At 42.6% G+C, this 21,467-nt stretch overlaps 1 protein-coding gene across 6 annotated transcripts in view; it reads left to right on the plus strand.

Annotated features, from left to right (window-relative positions):
• Nucleotides 1–7,542: 7,542 nt before the first annotated feature.
• Nucleotides 7,543–21,467, plus strand: part of FAIM (Fas apoptotic inhibitory molecule) — a 28,224-nt gene continuing 14,299 nt past the window's right edge. The window contains exons 1-4 of one of the 6 annotated variants that reach the window (XM_063662209.1): nucleotides 7,552–7,678; nucleotides 17,956–18,015; nucleotides 19,656–19,788; nucleotides 20,437–20,665. In XM_063662209.1, coding sequence (XP_063518279.1) covers nucleotides 17,972–18,015; nucleotides 19,656–19,788; nucleotides 20,437–20,665 — 406 coding nt within the window. In that variant the 5' untranslated portion in view covers nucleotides 7,552–7,678; nucleotides 17,956–17,971. Of the gene's footprint in view, nucleotides 7,679–7,764; nucleotides 7,900–7,967; nucleotides 7,989–9,367; nucleotides 9,787–17,955; nucleotides 18,016–19,655; nucleotides 19,789–20,436; nucleotides 20,666–21,467 lie in introns of those variants that run through there. The other 5 variants (XM_054482883.2, XM_054482884.2, XM_054482885.2 and 2 more) reach the window with 5 other exon arrangements.

The raw sequence follows: 21,467 nt of genomic DNA on the forward strand, positions 1-21,467 counted from the left end.
GCCTCAGCCTCCTGAGTAGCTGGGATTACAGGCATGTGCCACCACGCCTGGCTAATTTTGTATTTTTAGTAGAGATGGGGTTTCTCCATGTTGGCCAGGCTGTTCTCGAACTCCTGACCTCAGGTGATCTACCCACCTCGGCCTCCCAAAGTGCTAGGATTACAGGCATGAGCCACCGCACCCGGCCTTAGCTGCTCTCTTAAAATAAATCAGTGGTGTCTATGGGGATGTTGCTGACAGGCAGTTTATGAAGTCAGAACAGCATCTAGGTACTTCCTGGGAAACAAGGTAACAATGTGAGAGTGAGATCACCTTCAAAAACAGGATCAGCCTGAACAGGTATATTTTATATTCAAGTTCAATACCTTCGACAATGTTCTGTTCAGACTTTGTTTCTCTCCATTAACAGTCCTGCCTGTCAGGTAATAAGTTACTATTCCTACCTGATATGGTTTGGCTGTGTCTCCATTCAAATCTCAACTGAAGTATATCTTCCAGAATTTCCACATGTTGTGGGAGGGACCTAGTGGGAGGTAATTGAATCATGGAGACCAGTCTTTGCTGTGCTATTCTCATGATAGTGAATAAGTCTCACGAGATCTGACGGGTTTATCAGGGGTTTCTGCTTTTGCTTCTTCCTCATTTTCTCTTGCTGTTGCCATGTAAGAAGTACCTTTTGCCTCCCCCCATGATTCTGAGGCCTCCCCTGCCATGTGGAACTGTAAGTCCAATTAAACCTCTTTTTGTTCCCAGTTTCGGGTATGTCTTTATCAGCAGCATGAAAATGAACTAATACAGTAAACTGGTACCAGTAGAGTGGGATGTTGCTGAAAAGATACCCGAAAATGTGGAAGCGACTTTGGAACTGGGTAACAGGCAGAGGTTGGAACACTTTGGATGTGGGAAAGTTTGGAACCTCCTGGAAATTTGTTGAATGGCTTCAACAAAAATGCTGATAGTGATATGAACAATAGGGTCCACGCTGAGGTGGTCTCAGATGGAGATGAGGAACTTGTTGGGAACTGCAGCAAAGGTGACTCTTGTTATGTTTTAGCAAAGAGACTGGTGGCATTTTGCCCCTGCCCTAGAAATTTGTGGAACTTTGAACTTGAAAGAGATGATTTAGGGTATCTGGTGGGAGAAATTTCTAAGCAGCAAAGCATTCAAAATGTCACTTGGGTGCTGTTAAAAGCATTCCATTTCAAAAGGGAAACAGAGCATAAAAGTTCAGAAAATTTGCAGCCTGCTGATGCAGCAGAAAAGAAAAGCCCATTTGCTGAGGAGAAATTCAAGCCAGCTGCAGAAATTTGCGTAAGTAGCAAGGAGCCTAATGTTAATCCCCAAGACCATGGGGAAAATGTCTCCAGGCCATGTCAGAGACCTTCACAACAGTCCCTCCCATCACAGGCCCAGAGGCCCAGGAGGAAAAAGTGGTTTCATGGGCTGGGCCCAAGGTCCCTATGCTGTTTGCAGTCTAGGGACTTGGTACACTGTGTCCCAGCTGCTCCAGCCATGGCTGAAAGAGGCCAACATAGACCTCGGGGTGTGGCTTCAGAGGGTGGAAGCCCCAAACCTTAGCAGCTTCCACGTGGTGTTGCACCTGTGGGTGCACAGAAGTCGAGAAGTGAGGTTTGGGAACCCCACCTAGATTTCAGAAGATGTATGGAAACACCTGGATGTCCAGGCAAAAGTTTGCTGCAGGGACGGGGCCCTCATGGAGAACCTCTGCTAGGGCAGTGCAGAAGGGAAATGTGGGGTGGAAGCCCCCACACAGGGTCCCTACTGGGGCACTGCCTAGTGGAGCTGTGAGAAAAGGGCCACTGTCCTCCAGACCCCAGAATGGTAGATCCATTGACAGCTTGCACCGTGAGCCTGGAAAGCCACACTCAATGCCAGCCACGAAAGCAGCTGGGAGGTAGACTGTACCTGCAAAGCCACAGGGGTGGAGCTACCCAAGACCATGGGAACCCACCTTTTGCATCAGCCTGACCTGGATATGAGACCTGGAGTCAAAGGAGATCATTTTGGAGCTTTAAAATTTGACAGCCCAGGCTGGGCGCGGTGGCTCACACCAGTAATCCCAGCACTTTGGGAGGCCGAGGTGGGCAGATCACCTGAGCTCAGGAGTTCGAGACCAGCCTGGCCAACATGGCAAAACCCTGTCTCTACTAAAAATACAAAAATTAGCTGGGCATGGTGGTGGGTGCCTGTAGTCCCAGCTACTCAGGAGGCTGGAGCGGGAGAATTGCTTGAACCCAGGAGGTGGAAGTTACAGTAAGCCGAGATCATGCCATTGCACTCCAGCCTGGGTGACAGGGCGAGACTCCATCTCAAAAAAAAAAAAAAAAAAAAAATCAAAAGCAAGCTAGTTACTTCCTAGATACAGTGATGGCGGTACAGGTATTGGGTAAGTACAGCCGTTCCAAATGAGAGAAATTGGCCAAAACAAAGGCGTTACAGGGCCTGTGCAAGTCTGAAATCTAGTAGGGCAGTCAATTTTTTTTTTTTTTGAGATGGAGTCTCGCTCTGTTGCCCAGGCTGGAGTGCAGTGATGTGATCTCGGCTCACTGCAACCTCCGCCTCCCAGGTTCAAGTGATTTTCCTGCCTCAGCTTCCAGAGTAGCTGGGACTACAGGTGCCCACCACCCTGCCTGGCTGATTTTTGTATTTTTAGTAGAGACAGGGTTTCACCATGTTGGCCAGGCTGGTCTCGAACTCCTGACCTCAGGTGATCCACCCACCTCGGCCTCCCAAACTGCTGGGATTACAGGCGTAAGCCACCATGCTTGGCTGCTTGCTTTTGATTTTACAGGCTCATAGGCGGACGGGACTGCCTTGTCTCAGATGAGACTTTGGACTGGACTTTTGGGTTAATGCTGAAATTAATTAAGACTTTGGGGAACTGTTGGGAAGGCATAATTGACTTTGAAATGTGAGGACATAAGATTTGGAGGTGCCAGGGGTGGAATGATATGGTTTGTCTGTGTCCCCGTTCACATCTCAACTGAATCATGTCTCCCAGAATTTTGATGTGTTGTGGGAAGGACCTAGGGGGAGGTAATTGAATCATGGAGGCTGGTCTTTCCCATGCTATTCTCATGATAGTGAGTAAGTCTCATGAGATCTGATGGGTTTATCAGGGGTTTCTGCTTTTGCTTCTTCCTCATTTTCTCTTGCCACCACCATGTAAGTGCCCTTTCACCTCTTGCCATCATTCTGAGGCCTCCCCAGCCATATGGAACTGTAAGTGTAATTAAACCTCTTTTTGTTCCCAGTTTCGAGTATGTCTTTATCAGCAGCGTGAAAATGAACTGATATACTACCTCAGATGTCCTGGGCTTGTAGGATAGGTAGGTGGAAAGTGCAGCCCAAACTGGTATGTTCCTCAATTCCAGGTACCCCAGAAACTATGCCTAGAGAGGAAACAGTGGCACAGAACAAGCCAATAGAGGAATCGTGGACTGCCTTCCCTATTCTGGGCAGAGTCAGGTGTACCTCATGGGCAGGCCAGACTCTGCTGTACTCTGAAACCCCTGGGCAGAGGGGTTCCCAAGGCCTCTAAGAGTAGGTCCAGATTTTTCTTCAAGCACAATCAATACTTTTCTAATAACAGGCTCTGTTAACATAAACTTTTCCAATCCCACAGGCCTGGCTCCCCATCTTGGCCCTGCAACTTCTGAAGGGCTTTGGGTCTTTTTGTAAAAGGAGGTAAATAGAATCATTGGGCTATTGTGAGAACTAGAGGCAATGGCATATAAGTCACATAACAAGCATTTAATAAATTACACCTTATTGGTCTTGTAAAAGATATCCAGATTCTTCAAGTTTTTAAGAAAATATCCTTCATTCAATAATGTCTTTGAGCTGCTCCCCAACCAGGGTTTCCTGGTTCTAGCCCAGCAACTCAGGATTGTTTCTCAGAAGAAATAAAGACTAGGAGAAATCAGCTAGCTGTTTCTCGTCTCTGGGAATTTCCACTCTGGAGCCTTTTACCTTTCCCCCCAATTCATTATTTCAACAATCATTTATTGCAAACTCTCTGTTCAAAACACTGCTGCAGCAGCTCAGGTTGGTGGTTCATGTCTATAATCCCAGCAACTTAGGAGGCTGAAGCAGGAGGATTGCTTGAGACCAGAAGTTTGAGGCTGCAGTGAGTTATGATCATGCCACTGCACTCCAGCCTGGGTGACAGAATGAAACTTTTGTCTTAAAAAAAAAAAAAAAAAAGACAAAAAACAAACAAACAACACTGCTGTAAAAGAAAATATAAATATGAAGTCTTTGTCTTCAGCAGCTTTCAGTAAAGGGTAGCAAACAAGAAAGCAGTGCTCACTAAGTAGAATCCTTGTATCATAATTCGCTTAGTAATCAGCGTTTATCACTTTGCAGACTGGTTAACCTCATCAGTAGGTTGTTCCCCACTGTCTCTTAACTACTTTCTCTCACATATTTGCTTAGCACCTAAAAACTGCATCTATCCTACAAACCCCAAAGATGAAACAGTCCTTCTTTACATTAACATAAAGATGCAGAAAGAAATTACACAATAGGGCCTAGATGTCCCTATCTTAAGTCCATTTTGGCTGTTGTAACAAAATGCTGTAACAAAATACTTGAAAAGGCCAGGTGTGGTGGCTCACACCTGTAATTCCAGCACTTTGAGAGGCCGAGGTGGGTGCATCACCTGAGGTCAGGAGTTCGAGACCAGCCTGGCCAACATGGCAAAACCCCATCTCTACTAAAAATATAAAAATTAGCTGGGTGTGGTGGCGTGCGCCTGTAGTCCCAGCTACTCAGGAGGCTGAGGCAGAAGAATTGCTTGAACCCGGGAGGTGGAGGTTGCAGTGAGCCAAGATCATGCCAGTGCACTCCAGCCTGGGTGACAGAGTGAGACTCCATCTCAAACAACAACAACGATAAAAATACTCAAAAAAGAAGAAGAAGAAGAAAAAGAGGAAGAGGAAGAAGAAGGAAGAAGGAAGAAGGAGGAGGAGGAGCAGAAAGGCTAGGTGCAGTTGCTCATGCCTGTAATCCCAGCACTTTGGGAGGCCAAGGTTGGAGAACTGCTTGAGCCCAGGAATTTGAGACCAGCCTGGGCAACATAGTGGGAACCTGTCTGTATAAAAAAATTTTAAAATATTAGCCGGGTGTGGTGGCATGTAGCTATAGTCCCAGCTCCTTTAGAGGCTGAGGTAGCAGGATCGCTTGAGCCCAGGACATGGACCATGGCTGTAGTGAGCTGTGATCATGCCGCTGCGCTGCGCTCCAGCCTGGAGTAAAACCCTGTCTCAAAAAAAAAACAACAACAAAAATACAACAACTTAGACTGGGTAATTTATAAACAGTAGAATTGTACTGCTCACAGTTCTGGAGGCTGGGACATCCAAGATCAAGGCTCCAGCAGAGTCACAGTCTGCTGAGGGCTTGTTCTCTGCTTCAAACATGGTGCCTTCTCAGAGCATCCACACATGGCAGAAGGATCAAACAGGGTCCCTCAAGCCTCTTTCACAAGGGCACTAATTTCCCCCACAAAGGACCCATCCTGTTAATATGAATGTGTTGGGGCTTAGGTTTCAACATATGAATTTTGGGGAGATATCAGCATTCAAACCATAGCAGCCCCCAAATATGCTGGGCCCTCAAAACCCTCCAAAATCCCTTCACTTGTCTCTATTCTGTGACCGGGCCTACTCTCCACAGGGACCACTCACTGCTCCTCACATGGCCCACTCAACAACTTTTCTCGCTCTCTGTAGGCAACACTGTCTCCTCCTTAAATTGAAAATCAAGGCCACCTAAGACACTATCCAGGCCTGCTCTTCATTCATTCATTCATTTAATAAATATTTACCAGAGCTAACATGGGCCAGCACGGTGCAGATGTGAGACATACAAGAATGAGAGCCAAGCAGCCACGGTCTCTGCCTTCATGGATCTCAGTCTACTGTTCAGTTACACATTAAGCAAAAATTATACAAATTATTGCACACCCTGAAAGGGGCTAGGAAGAAGAATCCCTGGTGCTCCAATCTTTGTGTTTTTTTGTTTTTGTTTTCGAGATGAAGTATCACTCTGTGGCTCAGGCTGCAGTACAGTGAGGCGATCTCAGTTCACTGCAACCACCACCTCCCGAGGTCAAGTGATTCTCCTGCCTCAGCCTCCTGAGTAGCTGGGATTACAGACGCATGCCACCACGCCCGGCTAATTTTTGTATTTTTAGTAGAGATAGGGTTTCACCACGTTGGCCAGGCTGGTCTCAAACTCCTGACCGCAGGCAATCCGCACACCCTGGCCTCCCAGAGTGCTGGGATTACAGGTATGAGCCATCGTGCCTGGCTGTTTTTTTTTGAGACAGAGTCTTGCTCTTCGCCCAGGCTGGAGTGCAGTAGCTCAATCTCAGCTCACTCCAACCTCCACCTCCCAGGTTGAAGCGATTCTCCTGCTTCAGCCTCCCAAGTAGTTGGGACTACAGGCATGCACCACCACGCCCCTCTAAGTTTTGTATTTTTAGTAGAGACGGGGTTTTGCCATGACTGCCTCAGCCTCCCAAAGTGCTGGGATTACAGGCGTGAGCCACTGAGCCCGGCTGTTTTTTTGTGTGTGTGTGTTTTTTTTTAATGAAACAGGGTCTCGCTCTGTTGCCCAGGCTGGAGTGTAGTGGTGCAATCACAGCTCACTGCAGCTTCTACCTCCCTTCAGGGCCCAAGCAATTCTCCCACCTCAGCATCCCAAGTAGCTGGGATTACAGGCCTGAGCCGCTAATTATTTTGTTTCCTTCTTTCTCATTCTCTCTCTCTCTCTTTATTTTTTATTTATTTTTATTTTTATTTTTTACCATGTTGCCCAGGCTGGTTTTGAACTCCTGGACTCAAGAGATCCGCCACTCTGCCTCCCAAAATGCCGTGATAACAGGTATGAGCCACCACACCCAGCAATGCTGCAAGTCTTACGGGCCAGGATAGTGTAATCTAAGAATGATATATAAAGAACACTCACAACAGGGAAGAGGTGAGGAGTGTCCAGGCAGAGAGAAGAGCATTTGCAGAGGCCTTGGGTGAGAAGAAACCTGCATCCTTTAAGGACCTAAATGAAGCCAAGCAGGCAGGGGCTAGATCACACATGGGGGCTTCATGCCCACCTTAAGTAGTTTCGGTCTTTAAAAAAGGAATGAGACTCCATAAAGAGGTTTTAAGGAGCGAATGCCACTGCTGCCATGAACAGGTTTCCCTTCCCCATAGCTGCAGAGCAGGCACAGGGCTGTTTTTGCCCGCCAGGTTGTCCCCACCGTCTAGCCCAGCGCGGAGCCAGCGGCCGGCTCCTACCCACGCTTGCTGGCGGGAAGACCGGACGCACTGCGGGACCTGGTGATGTCCTGGGTTGGGGCAGAGGAAGGCCTGTGCGCGGCGGGTGCGGCCTTCGGCTAAGGCAGAGGACCGGGGTTGGGTCCGTGGCGGCGGGAGGGGTGGCCTCCTGCGCTGGGCGCCCCAGGGGACCTGAGAGGCGCGACAAACAGTCGGCGCGTTTGGTACTCGCGCCTGCAGAGCTTTCAACCTCCGCGCCGTCTGCGCCTGTTTCTCGGCCAGGGGAGCAAGGCCACGCGGCCTACGTAGCCGAGTCGGAACCAACCCGTTGTTTGGTGAAACCTCCCCCAAAGCCTCCGGCGGCCCACAGAGCACAGGTGAGGCAGCAGACCGGGTGGGGTCCGGGTCGCGCCTGCGCCCGCCTGGACGCCTCGGGCCCGCCCGCTCCGCACCCTGGAAACCCCTGCACGCAGCCCCCCGGCGTCCCCACGCTCTCGGCCCTGCTGCGCCGGCGGCGGCCATCTCTGGGCGGCGGCGGCGGCGGCGGCGGCGGGCGGTGTCTGCGAGGTCGGTGAGACCCAGACGGGTGAGGCGCTGGGTGAGTTCCGGACGCTTCCAGCCGGCCCGCCGGTGATCCCAGACCTCGGGGCGGGACCCGGCTCCCGCTCACCGCCGGCAAAAGTGGAGGTGCGGCGGGGCGCGGGGCGCGGGGCGCGGGGCCAGCCCGGGGCGGTGCGGGGGCGTCCCTGCCTAGCGAAGCCCTGCCCCGCGACCTGCCGCACCCTCCTCTGGCCTGTTCGCGACCTCTAAAGATAATACTTGTCACTGTCGAAAACGTGGAACAGAAAGCAAGGAAGCAAGCAAAGCAGCCGTGCCGCTGCTCCCCAGAGACAAGCTGGGTTAACATGAGGATGTATTTTCTTCCAGACGGTTTTTCCTTGTAATATTGAGCGGGGCTTGTTTTTACAGAACCTGCATCATAAAGTGCTGAAACGCGCGCTCTCTCTCTCTTTCTCTTTCTCTCCCTCTCTCTCTCCTCTCTCTCTCTCTCTCTCTCTCTCTCGCTCTCTCTCTCTCTCGACTGTACATTCCTGTGTGTCAGGTTGACTACCTCATCCATCCCTGACTCCTGGCATGGCTTTGGACTGTGATTTACTAAATGTGGTTTCTCCCTCATGGTGACCATACAAGTGGTTTTCAGTTTTTAGTTATTGCAAAAAGTAATTCATTGAGCACCGTTGCATCTGGGTTTTTGAGTATGATCATTTGTGTAGAATGAATCCCACAAGATTCGTTCTAAAACAAGATAGAATCCACGGTCTATACCACAAGGCTTCTGTTATACATTGTGAAATGGCCCTCAAAAAAGTTATTCTCATTTTTGTACCTCCAGTAAGTAGCATTTGGGAATACTTGGCTCGAGGAGCTTCGTGAGTGATTTTACTGGAGACCCCCTTCACTTCATAAGGGGCCGGCCCAGAGATGAAGATGTCAACACTTGAGTGTGACTTGCATTATTGGCTGGCCCTACTTGGGAACTTTTGCTGAAAAGGGAACTATGAGCATCTTAGTAACTACTATCATCTAGTAATTTTTAAACTGACTTCGGTTTATCTTGAACGAACTATTTCAGTCCCCAATAAGAATAAACCTAAGTTAAGGCAAAATTCAGGTGGATTAGATGAACAGTGGCAACATGTTGGTGTTTAAGTCATGCTCTGAAACTTAGGTGTTGGGTTGCTAGGGAAGGGATTTTGAAAGATTGATGGGTAAGTATGAGATATTCAAAAAGCTTTCTTTGAAGACATGTAAAAAATTTCAAGTGCTTGGCATCATCTCCATCAGTGAAAGTAAGTGGAATATGGTTTTTCATGTTTTTAAATTTACATTTTAATAAAATATTTCCAAAAATGGAGAGTTTTTTTGTATTTATCATTTTCCAGTTTGGTCATAGAATCTTGAAAATTAAGTACATGCATAAGAGTTTAAAAACAACAGTGGATTAACTTCTTGCTCCCAAGGTTCATTTTTTTATTTTTCAGAATTTTTCAGACAGAATCTCCCTCTGTCGCCCAGGCTGGAGTGCAGTGGCATGATCTCAGCTCACTGCAACCTCTGCCTCCCGGGTTCAAGCGATTCTTGTGCCTCAGCCTCCAGAGTAGCTGGGATTTACAGACGTGCGCTACCATGCCCGGCAAATTTTTCTATTTTTGCAAAGACAGGATTTCACCGTTTTGTCCAGGCTGGCTTGAACTATTGACCTCAAGTGATCCAACCTCCTTGACCTCCCAAAGTGCTGGGATTACGGGGTGTGAGCCATCGCGCCTGGCCACTTTCTCCAAAGTTTTAAACCAAAGCCTTCTTTGGCAGAGCTAGGACCCTTCCTCTATGGCCCATTCTATCCTATGCTACTTCCCTTTATAAGGACACTCCCATTGTTGTGGTATAATCATCTCTTGGTCTCTCCAGACTCTCCCACTCTGAGGTTAGTGCCCTGCCCAGAGCCTGGTACATAAGTACCCAATAACTATTGGTATGCTGGATGAACTTAGAATATGACATGTGTTTATTAAATTGAATTTGTAACTTAGAGATCTATGTGACAGATATTTCTGAGTGAAGTGGAAATTGGGGACAAGGACAGATGTTATCATCTTTTGGTTACAGGTGCAGTTGCATCCCAAGAAACACTACAGCCAGGACACCTGCATTTTTTTTCTTTTTTTGTTTTTTTTTTTTAACAACGTTACTGAAATATAACTCACATACCATATAATTCACCCATTTAAAGTATACAAATTCTTTCTTATATAATTAACTTTTTGAAGTGGTAAAATATATACAACATAGATTTGCCATTTTAACAATTTTTTAGTGTACAATTCAGGGGCATTAAGTACATTCACAATAGTGTGCGATCATTGTCACTGTCTATTTGCCAAACTTTTCAATACCTTAAACAGAAACACAGTAACCATTAAGCAATAACTCTCTGCTATGGTTTGGATATTTGTCCTTACCAAATCTCATGTTGAAATTTGATCCCCAGTGTGGCAGTATTGGGAAGTGGGGCCTAATGGGAGGTGTTTGGGTCATGGGGGCTGATCTCCAGTGAATACATTAATGCCCTCCCTTGGAGGTGAACGGGTTCTTGCTCTATCAGTTCTCACTAGAGCTGTTTGATAAAAAGAGCCTGTACCTCCCCGCTCTCTCTCCTGCTTTCTCTCTGGTCACGTGCTCTCTACACAGCCAGCTCTCCTTTGCCTTCTGCCATGAGTAGAAGCAACTTGAGGCCCTCACCAAATGCAGATGCCCAATCTTGAGCTTCTCCAGACATCAGAATCATGAGCTAAATAAACCTTTTTTCTTTATAAATTACGCAACCTCGGGTATTCCTTTGTAGCAGCACGAAAGAGACTGAGACTTCTCCTTGTTCCCTTCCCCCATTCCCAGGGAACATCTAATCTGCTTTCTGCCTCTATGAATGTCCCTATTCTGGGTATTTTATATAAGTGGAATCATATTTGTCATTTTTTGTCTGGCTATTTCTTTTTTTTTTTTTTTTTTTTTCTGAGATGGAGTCTCACTCTGTCACCCAGGCTGGAGTGCAGTTGTGTGATCTCAGCTCACTGCAAGCTCTGCCTCCCGGGTTCATGCTATTCTCCTGCTTCAGCCTCTTGAGTAGCTGAGACTACAGGCGCCCGCCACCACGCCCGGCTAATTTTTTTGTATTTTTAGTAGAGACGGGGTTTCACTGTGTTAGCCAGGATGGTCTCGAACTCCTGACCTTGTGATCCGCCCGCCTCGGCCTCCCAAAGTGCTGGGATTACAGGCGTGAGCCACCGTGCCCGGCCTTGTCTGGCTATTTCAGTTAGCGTAAAGTTTTCATAGTTCATCCATGTTATAGCATATGTCAAAATATCACTCCTTATTTCGGCAGAATAAAAAGGAATATCCTTTGTATATATATGCATTTTATCACTTCTCAGGCTTTTGGCTAAGATCGAGTGTATTTACCGCATTTTGTTTATTCTTATGTTGATGGACAACTTGGGTTGTTTTCATCTTTTGGCTATTGGAAAATGCTACAGTGAACAATAGTATACAGGTGTCTGAGTGGCTGATTTCAAAACTTTTTGAGTGTATTCCTAGCAGCAGAATTGCTAGGTCATATAGTAATTCTCTGTTTAGGTTTTGAGGAACTGTCATATCATTTTGTATGACAACTTCACCATTTTACAGTCCCACTAGCAATGTAGAAGGATTCCAGTTTTTCCACATCCTTGCCAACACTGATTATTTTCTGTTTATTTTTAGTATAGCCATCCTAGTAGATGTGAAGTTGTATTTCATTGTTGTTTTGATTTGCGTTTCTCTCGTGATTAATGTTGTTTAGCATCTTTTCATATGCTTATTGACCATTTGTATGTCTTCTTTAGAATAATGTCTGTTGAAGTCCTTTGCCTTTTTTTTTTTTCTGGAAACAGACTTTTGCTCTTGTTGCCCAGGCTGGAGTGCATTGGCGCGATCTTGGTTTACTGCAGCCTCCGCCTCCTGGGTTCAAGCGATTCTCCTGCCTCAGCCTCCCGAGTAGCTAGCTGGGATTACAGGTGCCTGCCACCACACCCGGCTAATTTTTTGTATTTTTAGTAGAAACGGGGTTTCTCCACGTTGGCCAGGCTGGTCTCGGACTCCTGACCTCAGGTGATCCACCCGCCTCGGCCTCCCAAATTGCTGGGATTACAGGTGTGAGCCACTGCACCCGGCCCCTTTGCCCATTTTTAAATTGGGTTGTCTTTTGTGTTTTTGAGCAGTAGAGTTCTTTATATATTCAGAATATGAAACCTCTATCAGATGTATGATTTCCAAATATTTTCTCTCATCCTTGTCGTTTCACTTTCTAGATAATGTCCTTTGATGCACAAAAATTTTAGTTTGTTTTTGTTTTTTTGAGACAGGGTCTATTCTGTTGCCAAGGGTGGAGTGCAGTGGTGCAATCACAGCTCGCCTGCAGCCTTGACCTCTCAGGCTTAAGTGATCCTCCCACTTCAGCCTCCCATGTAGCTGGGACTACAGGCATGCACCACCATGCCTGGCTAGTTTTTAAATTTTTTTGTAGAGATGGGGTCTCCCTATGTTGCCCAGGCTGGTCTTGAACTCCTGGGCTCAAGCAATCCTCCCACCTTGGCCTCCCAAATTGCTGGGAATGTGGGTGTGAGCCACCACACCCAGTCAGTTTTAACTTTTGATGAAGTTCAATTTATCTGTCTTTTTCTTTTGCTGCTATCCTTTTGGTGTCTTGTCTAAGAATCCATTGCCAAATCCAAGGTCATGAGGATTTACCTCTATGTTTTCTTCTAAGAGTTTTGTGGCTTTAGCTCTTATATTTAGATCATTGAGATAACTTTTGTATATGGTGTGAGATAGGTGAGGTTCAACTTAATTCTCTTGTGTATGAAAATCTAGTTTTCCCCATAACATCTGTTGAAGAGACTATTCTTTCCCCACCAGTTAGAGTTGGCACCCTTGTCAAAAATCATTTGGCCACAGATATGTGGATTTATTTCTGAACTCTCAAATTCTTCAAGGACAGAAACATTTTCTTCAGGCTGAGCATGGTGGCTTATGCCTGTAATCCCAGCACTTTGGGTGGCTGAGGTGGGAGGATCACTTGAGCTCAGGAGTTTGAGACCAGCTGGGGCAACATGGTGAAACCTCATCTTCACAAAAAATTACAAAATTAGCTGGGTGTTGTGGCACATGCCTATGGTCCCAGCTACTTTGGAGGCTAAGGTGGGAGGATCCTTTGGGCCCAGGAGGTTGAGGCTGCAGTGAGCATTGAGTATACCACTGCACTCCAGCCTGGGCAGCAGAACAAGACCCTATCTCAAAACAAAAACAAAAACATGTACAGATGCTTCTTGACTTGTGATGGGGTTATATCCCAATAAACCCATTACAAGTTGAAAATATTATAAGTCGAAAATGCGTTTAGTACACCTAACCTATCAAACATCATGCCTACCTTAAGTGTCCTCAGAATACTTACCTTAGCCCACAGTTGGGCAAAATCATCTAACACAAAGCCTACATTACAATGAAGTGTTGGCTGTCTCATGTAATTTTTTGTACTGTAGTGAAAGTGAATGGTTGTATGGGTACTCAAAGTATGGTTCCTACCAAACACGTATCTCTTTTGCACCATCTTAAAGTCGGAAAATCATTAAGTCAAACCATTGTAAGCCGGGGACCATCTGTATTTGACTTTGGAGTGCTTTCAGAACATTTGGTGGGCATTTAACTATTTGTTGAGTTAATGGATTCCATTTGCTCATTCTGATATTACTTTGTATAGACCATCCAGAGAATCACCAGTTACGGAGGAAGTAAGTTGACTTTTGTGTGAGGATATTCTCAAAATGAAAAGTCAGCTGATGGTCCAAAGTATCTTAAAGTCTGTTTAAGTAAACATTGATCTCTGTGCTTTAGTGCCTTTAAGAATAATTATTCATGTTTACTTCCTTTCAGACCTCTAACCTAAATCTCTATTTTATTTCATGTTTCCCTAAAGACTCACTAGTGGGCATATTTTTACGTGCATTTGATGAGTTGACTAGTGGTTTTTAATGATTTTCCCTGATATGAATGGCCAAAAAACAGATGTCAGTCTTTTAACCTGTTGCATTTGTGGCTATTAAGAGTGTTTTCTATGTGTGCTCTCCTGCTTTTGAGCCAGAAGAGCAATTTCAATTAAATTTTAAAGTGGTGAGATTGGAATGGAATGTGTAAAGTGACAGAGGTCATAAGACTAGTGAAACTGCTGGGATAGGAGATAGGAAAGAAGCCCAAAAGCAGGAGGCAGAGTTGATTTTGGACATTTTTCTTAAACATTAGATAGGATTTGTTGATGGGAATTATTGTTTGTGGTAAGATCATTTGAAAAGTCTTCTTTGCTCTGTGTGCATTATTGGCACCCTCTACAGCTTTGTTAGAAAGTTGGATAGGTAATAAGAACCCAGGACTGGCAGTGGAGATGGCACTTGGAGGGATATGTGTTATTGATTTCCCCATAATGAAGGAGAGAGGCTAGACCAGGTGATTTTATTGTTTTTTGTTTTCCAGTGCTGAAAATTGTAGGACTCTCTCATATTTTGGCTAAGGCTGTTGTTATAAGATAGTGGTCACTTTAATCCTTGCATAGAAAGCAGTTTTTAAAGTTAATCTCTACCTTTTAAAATGGTACAAAATTTGAAGTATTTCAGCCTTTTATAAGCTGAATATACTTTTAATGTTCCAAAGAATAATTTCTTTTGTTTGTTTTGTTGTTGTTTTTTGCTTCTGGAACAGGGTCTTGCTCTGTTGGCCAGGTTAGAGTGCAGTGGCATGGTCATGGCTCACTGCAGTCTCAAACCCCTGGAATCGAGCGATCCTCCCGCCTCCCGAGTAGCTGGGACTATAGGCACATGCCACCACACCCAGCTAATTCTTTTTGGTGTCACTATGTTGACCCGGCTGGTCTCGAGTTCCTGGCTTCAAATGATTCTCCTGTCTCAGCCTCCCGAAGTGCGGGGATTACAGGGATGAGCCACCATGCACACTCCAAGGAGTAATTATAAAAATATTTTTTAATTATTAACCATTTATAAAAAGTTTTTTTAGTGTTTTGCTTAAAATAATGGATAGCATGAACAAGAAAATTGAAATATTACTAACTTTGTATTAAAACAGCATTTTATTTAATCAGAGACAAACAGGCAGAGTAACAAATTTTATATTGATTTGTAACTTTGTTTAAGAAGAAACATCAATTTTGATATATAGTTATATAAGTAGAATTAGAATGCTTCAAATTTGCCAGATAATTGCTTCAGTACTTACTCTTATCTTTGTTTATAATTCTCTCCTGTCATGTATACTTTTAATTATTGGAGAATTAAAAATTGCTATTTTTTAGGTAGTCCTTAAATAATTGTTGAATGCCTGAATGATTGTTCATAGTTTAGAGAAGAAAAAATGTTTTAATGTGATCATGATTTCCAATCTTTCTTATAATTGGTGGTATTGCCTTTTATACTTCTCCATGAAAAGGTATTATAATTAAGATGTTGTATCTTAGTGTGATTTAGTAGTATTTGGAATGCCTTATAATAGAAAACAGAGCAATTGTTTTAGGTTTGAATGCCTACATTACTGAACCTTCTAGAGTCTCTGAAAATTGAAGAGCAAAACTTGAGTAGCACCCTTAAATACATTCTGATTTACAAAGGATGCCTTATCAAAGTTTATATTATGCTGTTTGGCTTATTTTTTATATTATATGTATGTATAATATATATATTATATATAATATGTATATATAATAAATATAATATGTATATAAATATATATATAGTATTTATATATACTCCAGACTGGGCAACAGAGTGAGACCCTGTCTCAAAACAGATATGTATATCTATATATATCTCTATCTATCTACCTATCTACCTATCTGTCTATCTATATCTGTCACCCAGGCTGGAGTACATATAATTATACTATCTTATACTATCTATCTATCTATAATAGATCTATATATCATATCTATATATATTATATATATATATGTTTTGAGACAGGGTCTCACTCTGTCGCCCAGGCTGGAGTACATATAATTACATTGTGTATATACATGTATGTGTGTGTGTGTATATATGTATGTATATAGTATCTGTCTATTATATATACTATGTATAATATATATTATTATTTTGGACATACATACTATTTATATGTAGTATATATCTATATATTATCTATATCTATATAGATCTAATTAGATATCTAATTAGATAATAAATATAGATACTATATATACTATATTATATATAGTATATTTAGTATATATAGTGTATATAGTAACTATATATTATATATAGTATATATATAGATACCTGTTTTGAGACAGGGTCTCACTCTGTCGTCCAGGCTGGAGTGCAGTGGCATGATCACTGCAGCCACTCACTGCAGCTTCTAACTCCTAGGCTCAAGCGATCCTCCTACCTCAGCCTCCCCAGTAGCTGGGATTACAGGTGCATGCCACCATGCCTGGCTGGCTTATTATATTGCTATGTATTCTTTTTGTTTTTATTGTTGTAGGATACCCTCTGGTTTCATAGGGGATAATCCTTAAGAGTAGAAAAGTTCACAAATTTGTGTGGTGCTAATTTTATAAAAGAGAGATTTATTTAAGGTACAAATATTTATCTAGTTTTTATTCTAAAATCCTTGGCTTTTCTGGCCCGTTGGATTGCTTTTATGAGTGCTAATTTCTTCTTTAATATCTTTTTGGCTGGGTATGTGGTGGCTCATGCCTGTAATCCCAGCACTTTGGGAGGCCGAGGCAGGTGGATCACTTGAGACCAGGAGTTCGAGACCAGTCTGACCAACATGGCAAAACCCCATCTCTACTAAAAATACAAAAAATTAGCCGGATGTGGTGGCATGCACTTGTAGTCCCAGCTACTCAAGAGGCTGAGACATATGAACTGCCTGAACCCAGGAGGCAGAAGTTGCAGTGAGCCAAGATCATGCCACTGCACTCCAGCTTGGGGGACAGAGTGAGGCTTTGTCTCAAAAACAAACAAAAAACTTTTTAATAATTTGTGACTTCTGGCTGTTTCCAGACAGAAAGGATTAGCAGTCTCCCATTTTTAACCAGGAGAGAGCATTCTTGAGCATCTGTAGGAAACAGGCACTAATTAAGGAAAGGGCTAAACTAGGATAGATCTTGGAAGCAAAAAATAGTTGAATTTAGGATACTTTGGCAGGAGTGAAACTGTTAATCCCAAATCTTCAAATGTGAGGGTTTCCTATGCATGTGAATTTGTGTGCACTTCTGATTTTAGTACAGCTTAATTAACACTGCAACCCAGTTACTGTTTAGTTCATTGCATAGTACTGGGCTCTAGTTCTGGGTTGAATCCTGCCAGTTACATGAGCAAGCCACATAACTTTTGTGGATTCATCATTGGCACTAGTAAATTAAATGGGCTTAAGTGAGGGGATAAATTAAGTTCACTCTTTGAGGGCAGACCAGCATATCCCTGTCTGCTTCTTGCAAACTCATCAGTTCTTTGAAGTTATCTAAACAAAGATTTTGAAAGTTATGTTCCACCATCGTGTAGCCTTCTAAAGTAAAGATTACATTTTAAATTAGTTGCCACTTTAACATTGATGCTCCCAGAAGATACATTGTGTTTGTCCTGGAGTTTGATGTATTGCCTGACTCATAGCCTTGGGGCTTCTTGCGCTTCAATTTGAGAAGCATAGGACCCAGAGGATCTCTTAGGTCTCTTGCAGCTCTGATATGCTATAACACTTGCAACAAAGGAGAGTTTGTTCTTTAGTTTTGATAAAGTATGCCTTTAAGAAATTATAAATCCATAACAGGGAAAAATATGACTGACTGATTTGCATGATGTAACATCTTTCTCTGAAAATTAAAGATTGCAATTCTATTTTATGTAGAAGCTGTTTCATCCGAAACTCCACGTAATTTAATAAATGGATTGCAAAATTAGAAAAACCCTTTGTAGATGTCATCATTGTTGCTTTCAATCTTTCTTTGCTGCAATTCTGCTTTTTTCTTTCCTGGCTGCTAATTGGATTAAAGACTGTTTTTGCCAACCATGGCATCTGGAGATGACAGTCCTATCTTTGAAGATGATGAAAGGTAAATGTCTTATATTTCAGTAAACTAGCCTTTGACATTTTCAAGATTGTTATCATTCAAAAGAGTGATTTATCCAAGATACTCTGTTAAGAATACATTTTGTAAAATTGCAGAATACATGGTTTTGCTTTTGTATGATTTAGAGCAGGAGTAGTAAATACCTGGCGTGGAGGTAGCCACCAGTAACATGGCATCCATTTCAGTAGAGCCTCGATGTGAGGTCTCCTCATTTCTGTCAGCACAGAATTCTTGGCAACCACTTCAAAATGATATAAAATCCATTTACCATCTTCAGTTTAGAGCATACAGAGGAGATTAGGGTGAACAAAGAGGAAGATGTAGTTAAGAGAACAGGCTTTGGAGCCAGAATCCTAGGTTTAAATCCTACCTCTGCCACTTAATGTCATTGTGACCTTAGGTAAACCCTTAGCCTCTCTGAGCCTCATCTGTAAAATAAGGATACTAATAGTAGCCATCTCATGGTGATTCTGTGAGTTAATATATTTAAAGCTCTTAGAACAATGACTGGCACATAGTTATCACTTAATAGCTGTTAGCTATGATTATTATTACTGTAATAAATGATACTTCTGTCAAAGCTAAAAAGATACACCAATATCAAAATATTAATTAGATATTATATATGTATTATGTCATTCACATAGGATATATTAACATCAAAACTATATGTTGAAGTATATGCCAGAAATCTCTGACAAACCAAAATCCTTTATTTATTTCTTATTTTTGAGACAGTCTCACTCTTTCACCTGGGCTGGAACGTGGTGGTGCAATCATGGCTCACTGCAGCCTCAACCTCCTGGGCTAAGGTGGCTCTCTCACCTCAGCATCCCAAGTAGCTGGGACTCCAGGCATGCGCCATCATGTGTGACTAATATGTTTATAGAGACAGGGTTTCACCATGTTGTCCAGGCTTGTCTGGAACTCCTGGGCTCAAGTAATCTGTCCACCTCGGTCTCCCAAAGTGCTGGGATTACAGGCATGAGCCCCTGCACCCAGCCCAAAGTCCTTTATTTTTTTAAAATAAGATTTCCTGTAATAATGCCAAGAATATTTTTCATAACATTTAAAAATTATTTTTATCTTTATTATAGGGCATTTCTTCCATGACTTTTTTCTGTCTTAGTATAATAAATTAGAACCTTTTTGTTAAAACAAATCCCTAGTATGAGTTTAAGTATGGGAGGTTTGGAGAGTTCTTGTTTTAGAGTGATTAGACCTGAAAAAGAGAAATAAAATTAAATACCATGGTTTTTACATGGGAGGTGGTGGGAGAAGAATAAAGACTTTTTACTGACCTTTCCATGCACTATACTGTAGCCTAACCTAGAGTACTGACCAGGATAAACTGATACATTCTTAATCCTATTAATATTAAGGTGGCTTTTTTTTAGAAGTAATCGGACTATGTACCCATATATAGTAGTTGTATCTTAAAGGAAGAGTGAATAAGAGGGAGAAAATAGTTACATGTACTGTGAGTAGAATTTCTTAGGTACTGTCACTTTAATATTTTGACATTTTAGAGGTTTTAATCTAATATTTTCATCTTGGAAGGATTAATTGGTTATTTAATTAGTATTTTGGCCTACTATAATTGCTTTATTTTATTCCTTTAGCCCTCCTTACAGCCTAGAAAAAATGACAGATCTCGTAGCTGTTTGGGATGTTGCTTTAAGTGACGGAGTCCACAAGATTGAATTTGAACATGGGACTACATCAGGCAAACGAGTAGTATATGTAGATGGAAAGGTAGGAAGAAAATATGTTACTTTGTAAAATATGATATATAGAGAAACTTGATTTTGTTAAAGTAGCATCTTCATATGTGAATTCAGGGCTTTTTTTTCTTGTAGTCATGTTTTTTATCTGTATCATTTTGCTGTGTAAAGCAAACATAGTTATAGAATTCATGGAATATAGCATGTAATATTTAAACTTAAAATGCTTTTATTTTCTAAAACCTTGGCATCATAAATTAATAAAATTACATCTTTTTTTTTTCTTTTTTTTGAGATGGAGTCTCACTCTGTCACCCAGGCTGGAGCGCAGTGGCGCAGTCTCAGCTCACCACAACCTCCGCCTCCTGTGTTTAAGCGATTCTCCTGCCTCAGCCTCCCAAGTAGCTGGGATTACAGGCACCTGCCATTACGCCCTGCTAATTTTTTGTATTTTTAGTAGAGACGGGGTTTCACTGTTGGCCAGGCTGGTCTCAAACTCCTGACCTCGTGATCCACCCGCCTCAGCCTCCCAAAGCGCTGAGATTTCAGGCATGAGCCACCACTCCCGGCAATAAAATTATACCTAAATGGCATTGCCTTTGTTCACTTTATGTTATTTCTAAAATTAGATATCAATTTTTCTTCCATTTGTTTTATATTTTTCTATTTTATTATGTAGGAAGAGATAAGAAAAGAGTGGATGTTCAAATTAGTGGGCAAAGAAACATTCTATGTTGGAGCTGCAAAGACAAAAGCGACCATAAATATAGACGCTATCAGTGGTTTTGCGTATGAATATACTCTGGAAATTAATGGGAAAAGTCTCAAGAAGTATATGGAGAACAGATCAAAAACCACCAATACTTGGGTATTACACATGGATGGTGAGAACTTTAGAATTGTTTTGGGTAAGTTAGTCCTGTTTCCGCAGAACTTTTTTTTTTTTTTTTTAATAATGTCTGTTTAATTCCTGTAACTATTCAGACCTTCTATGGAGGTTTGAAAACAAGAGGGAGTGTAAGTGCAGGTGTATTTCATTTGTTTAAAAACATTAAAAAAACTTTTTGTTTCCCATCTGCTTGGGATTGTCTAGCAGGTGTGTATATTGTCCAGCAGGTGTATTTCTAATGTGTGCTGAGTAAATGAAGCATTCATTTAATCCACCATTTTATATATAAGATATCTTAAGCCAGGTTTTATAGTGATGGATTTGAGGATTATAAATTTAGGTTTTAAAAAAATGTAATATTGCCAGGCGCAGTGACTCATGCTTGTAATCCCAGCACTTTGGTAGGCTGAGGCGGGTGGATCACCTGAGGTCAGGAGTTTGAGACCAGCCTGGCCAACATGGTGAAACCCTGTCTCTACTAAAAATACAAAAATTAGCAGGACATAGTGGCACATGCCTGTAATCCCAGCTACACTTGGGAGGCTGAGGCAGGGGAATCACTCGAATCCAGGAGGCGGAGATTGCAATGAGCCGAGATCGCACCACTGCATTCCAGTCTCAAAAAAAGCAAGACTCCATCTCAAAAAAAAAAAAAGTAATATTGATGTAGATTTTGGTATTATTTGGTATTTCTCTTTATAAATATATCTTAAAGGTATATTTAAGATATACCTAAATTTCCAATTTAGGTATTTATCAGGAAATTTAGGTATTATCAGTAATACCAATTTAGGTATTTATCAGGAAATTTAGGATTTATC

This window comes from Pongo pygmaeus, chromosome 2 (assembly GCF_028885625.2).
Source record: "Pongo pygmaeus isolate AG05252 chromosome 2, NHGRI_mPonPyg2-v2.0_pri, whole genome shotgun sequence".
NCBI lineage: Eukaryota > Metazoa > Chordata > Mammalia > Primates > Hominidae > Pongo > Pongo pygmaeus.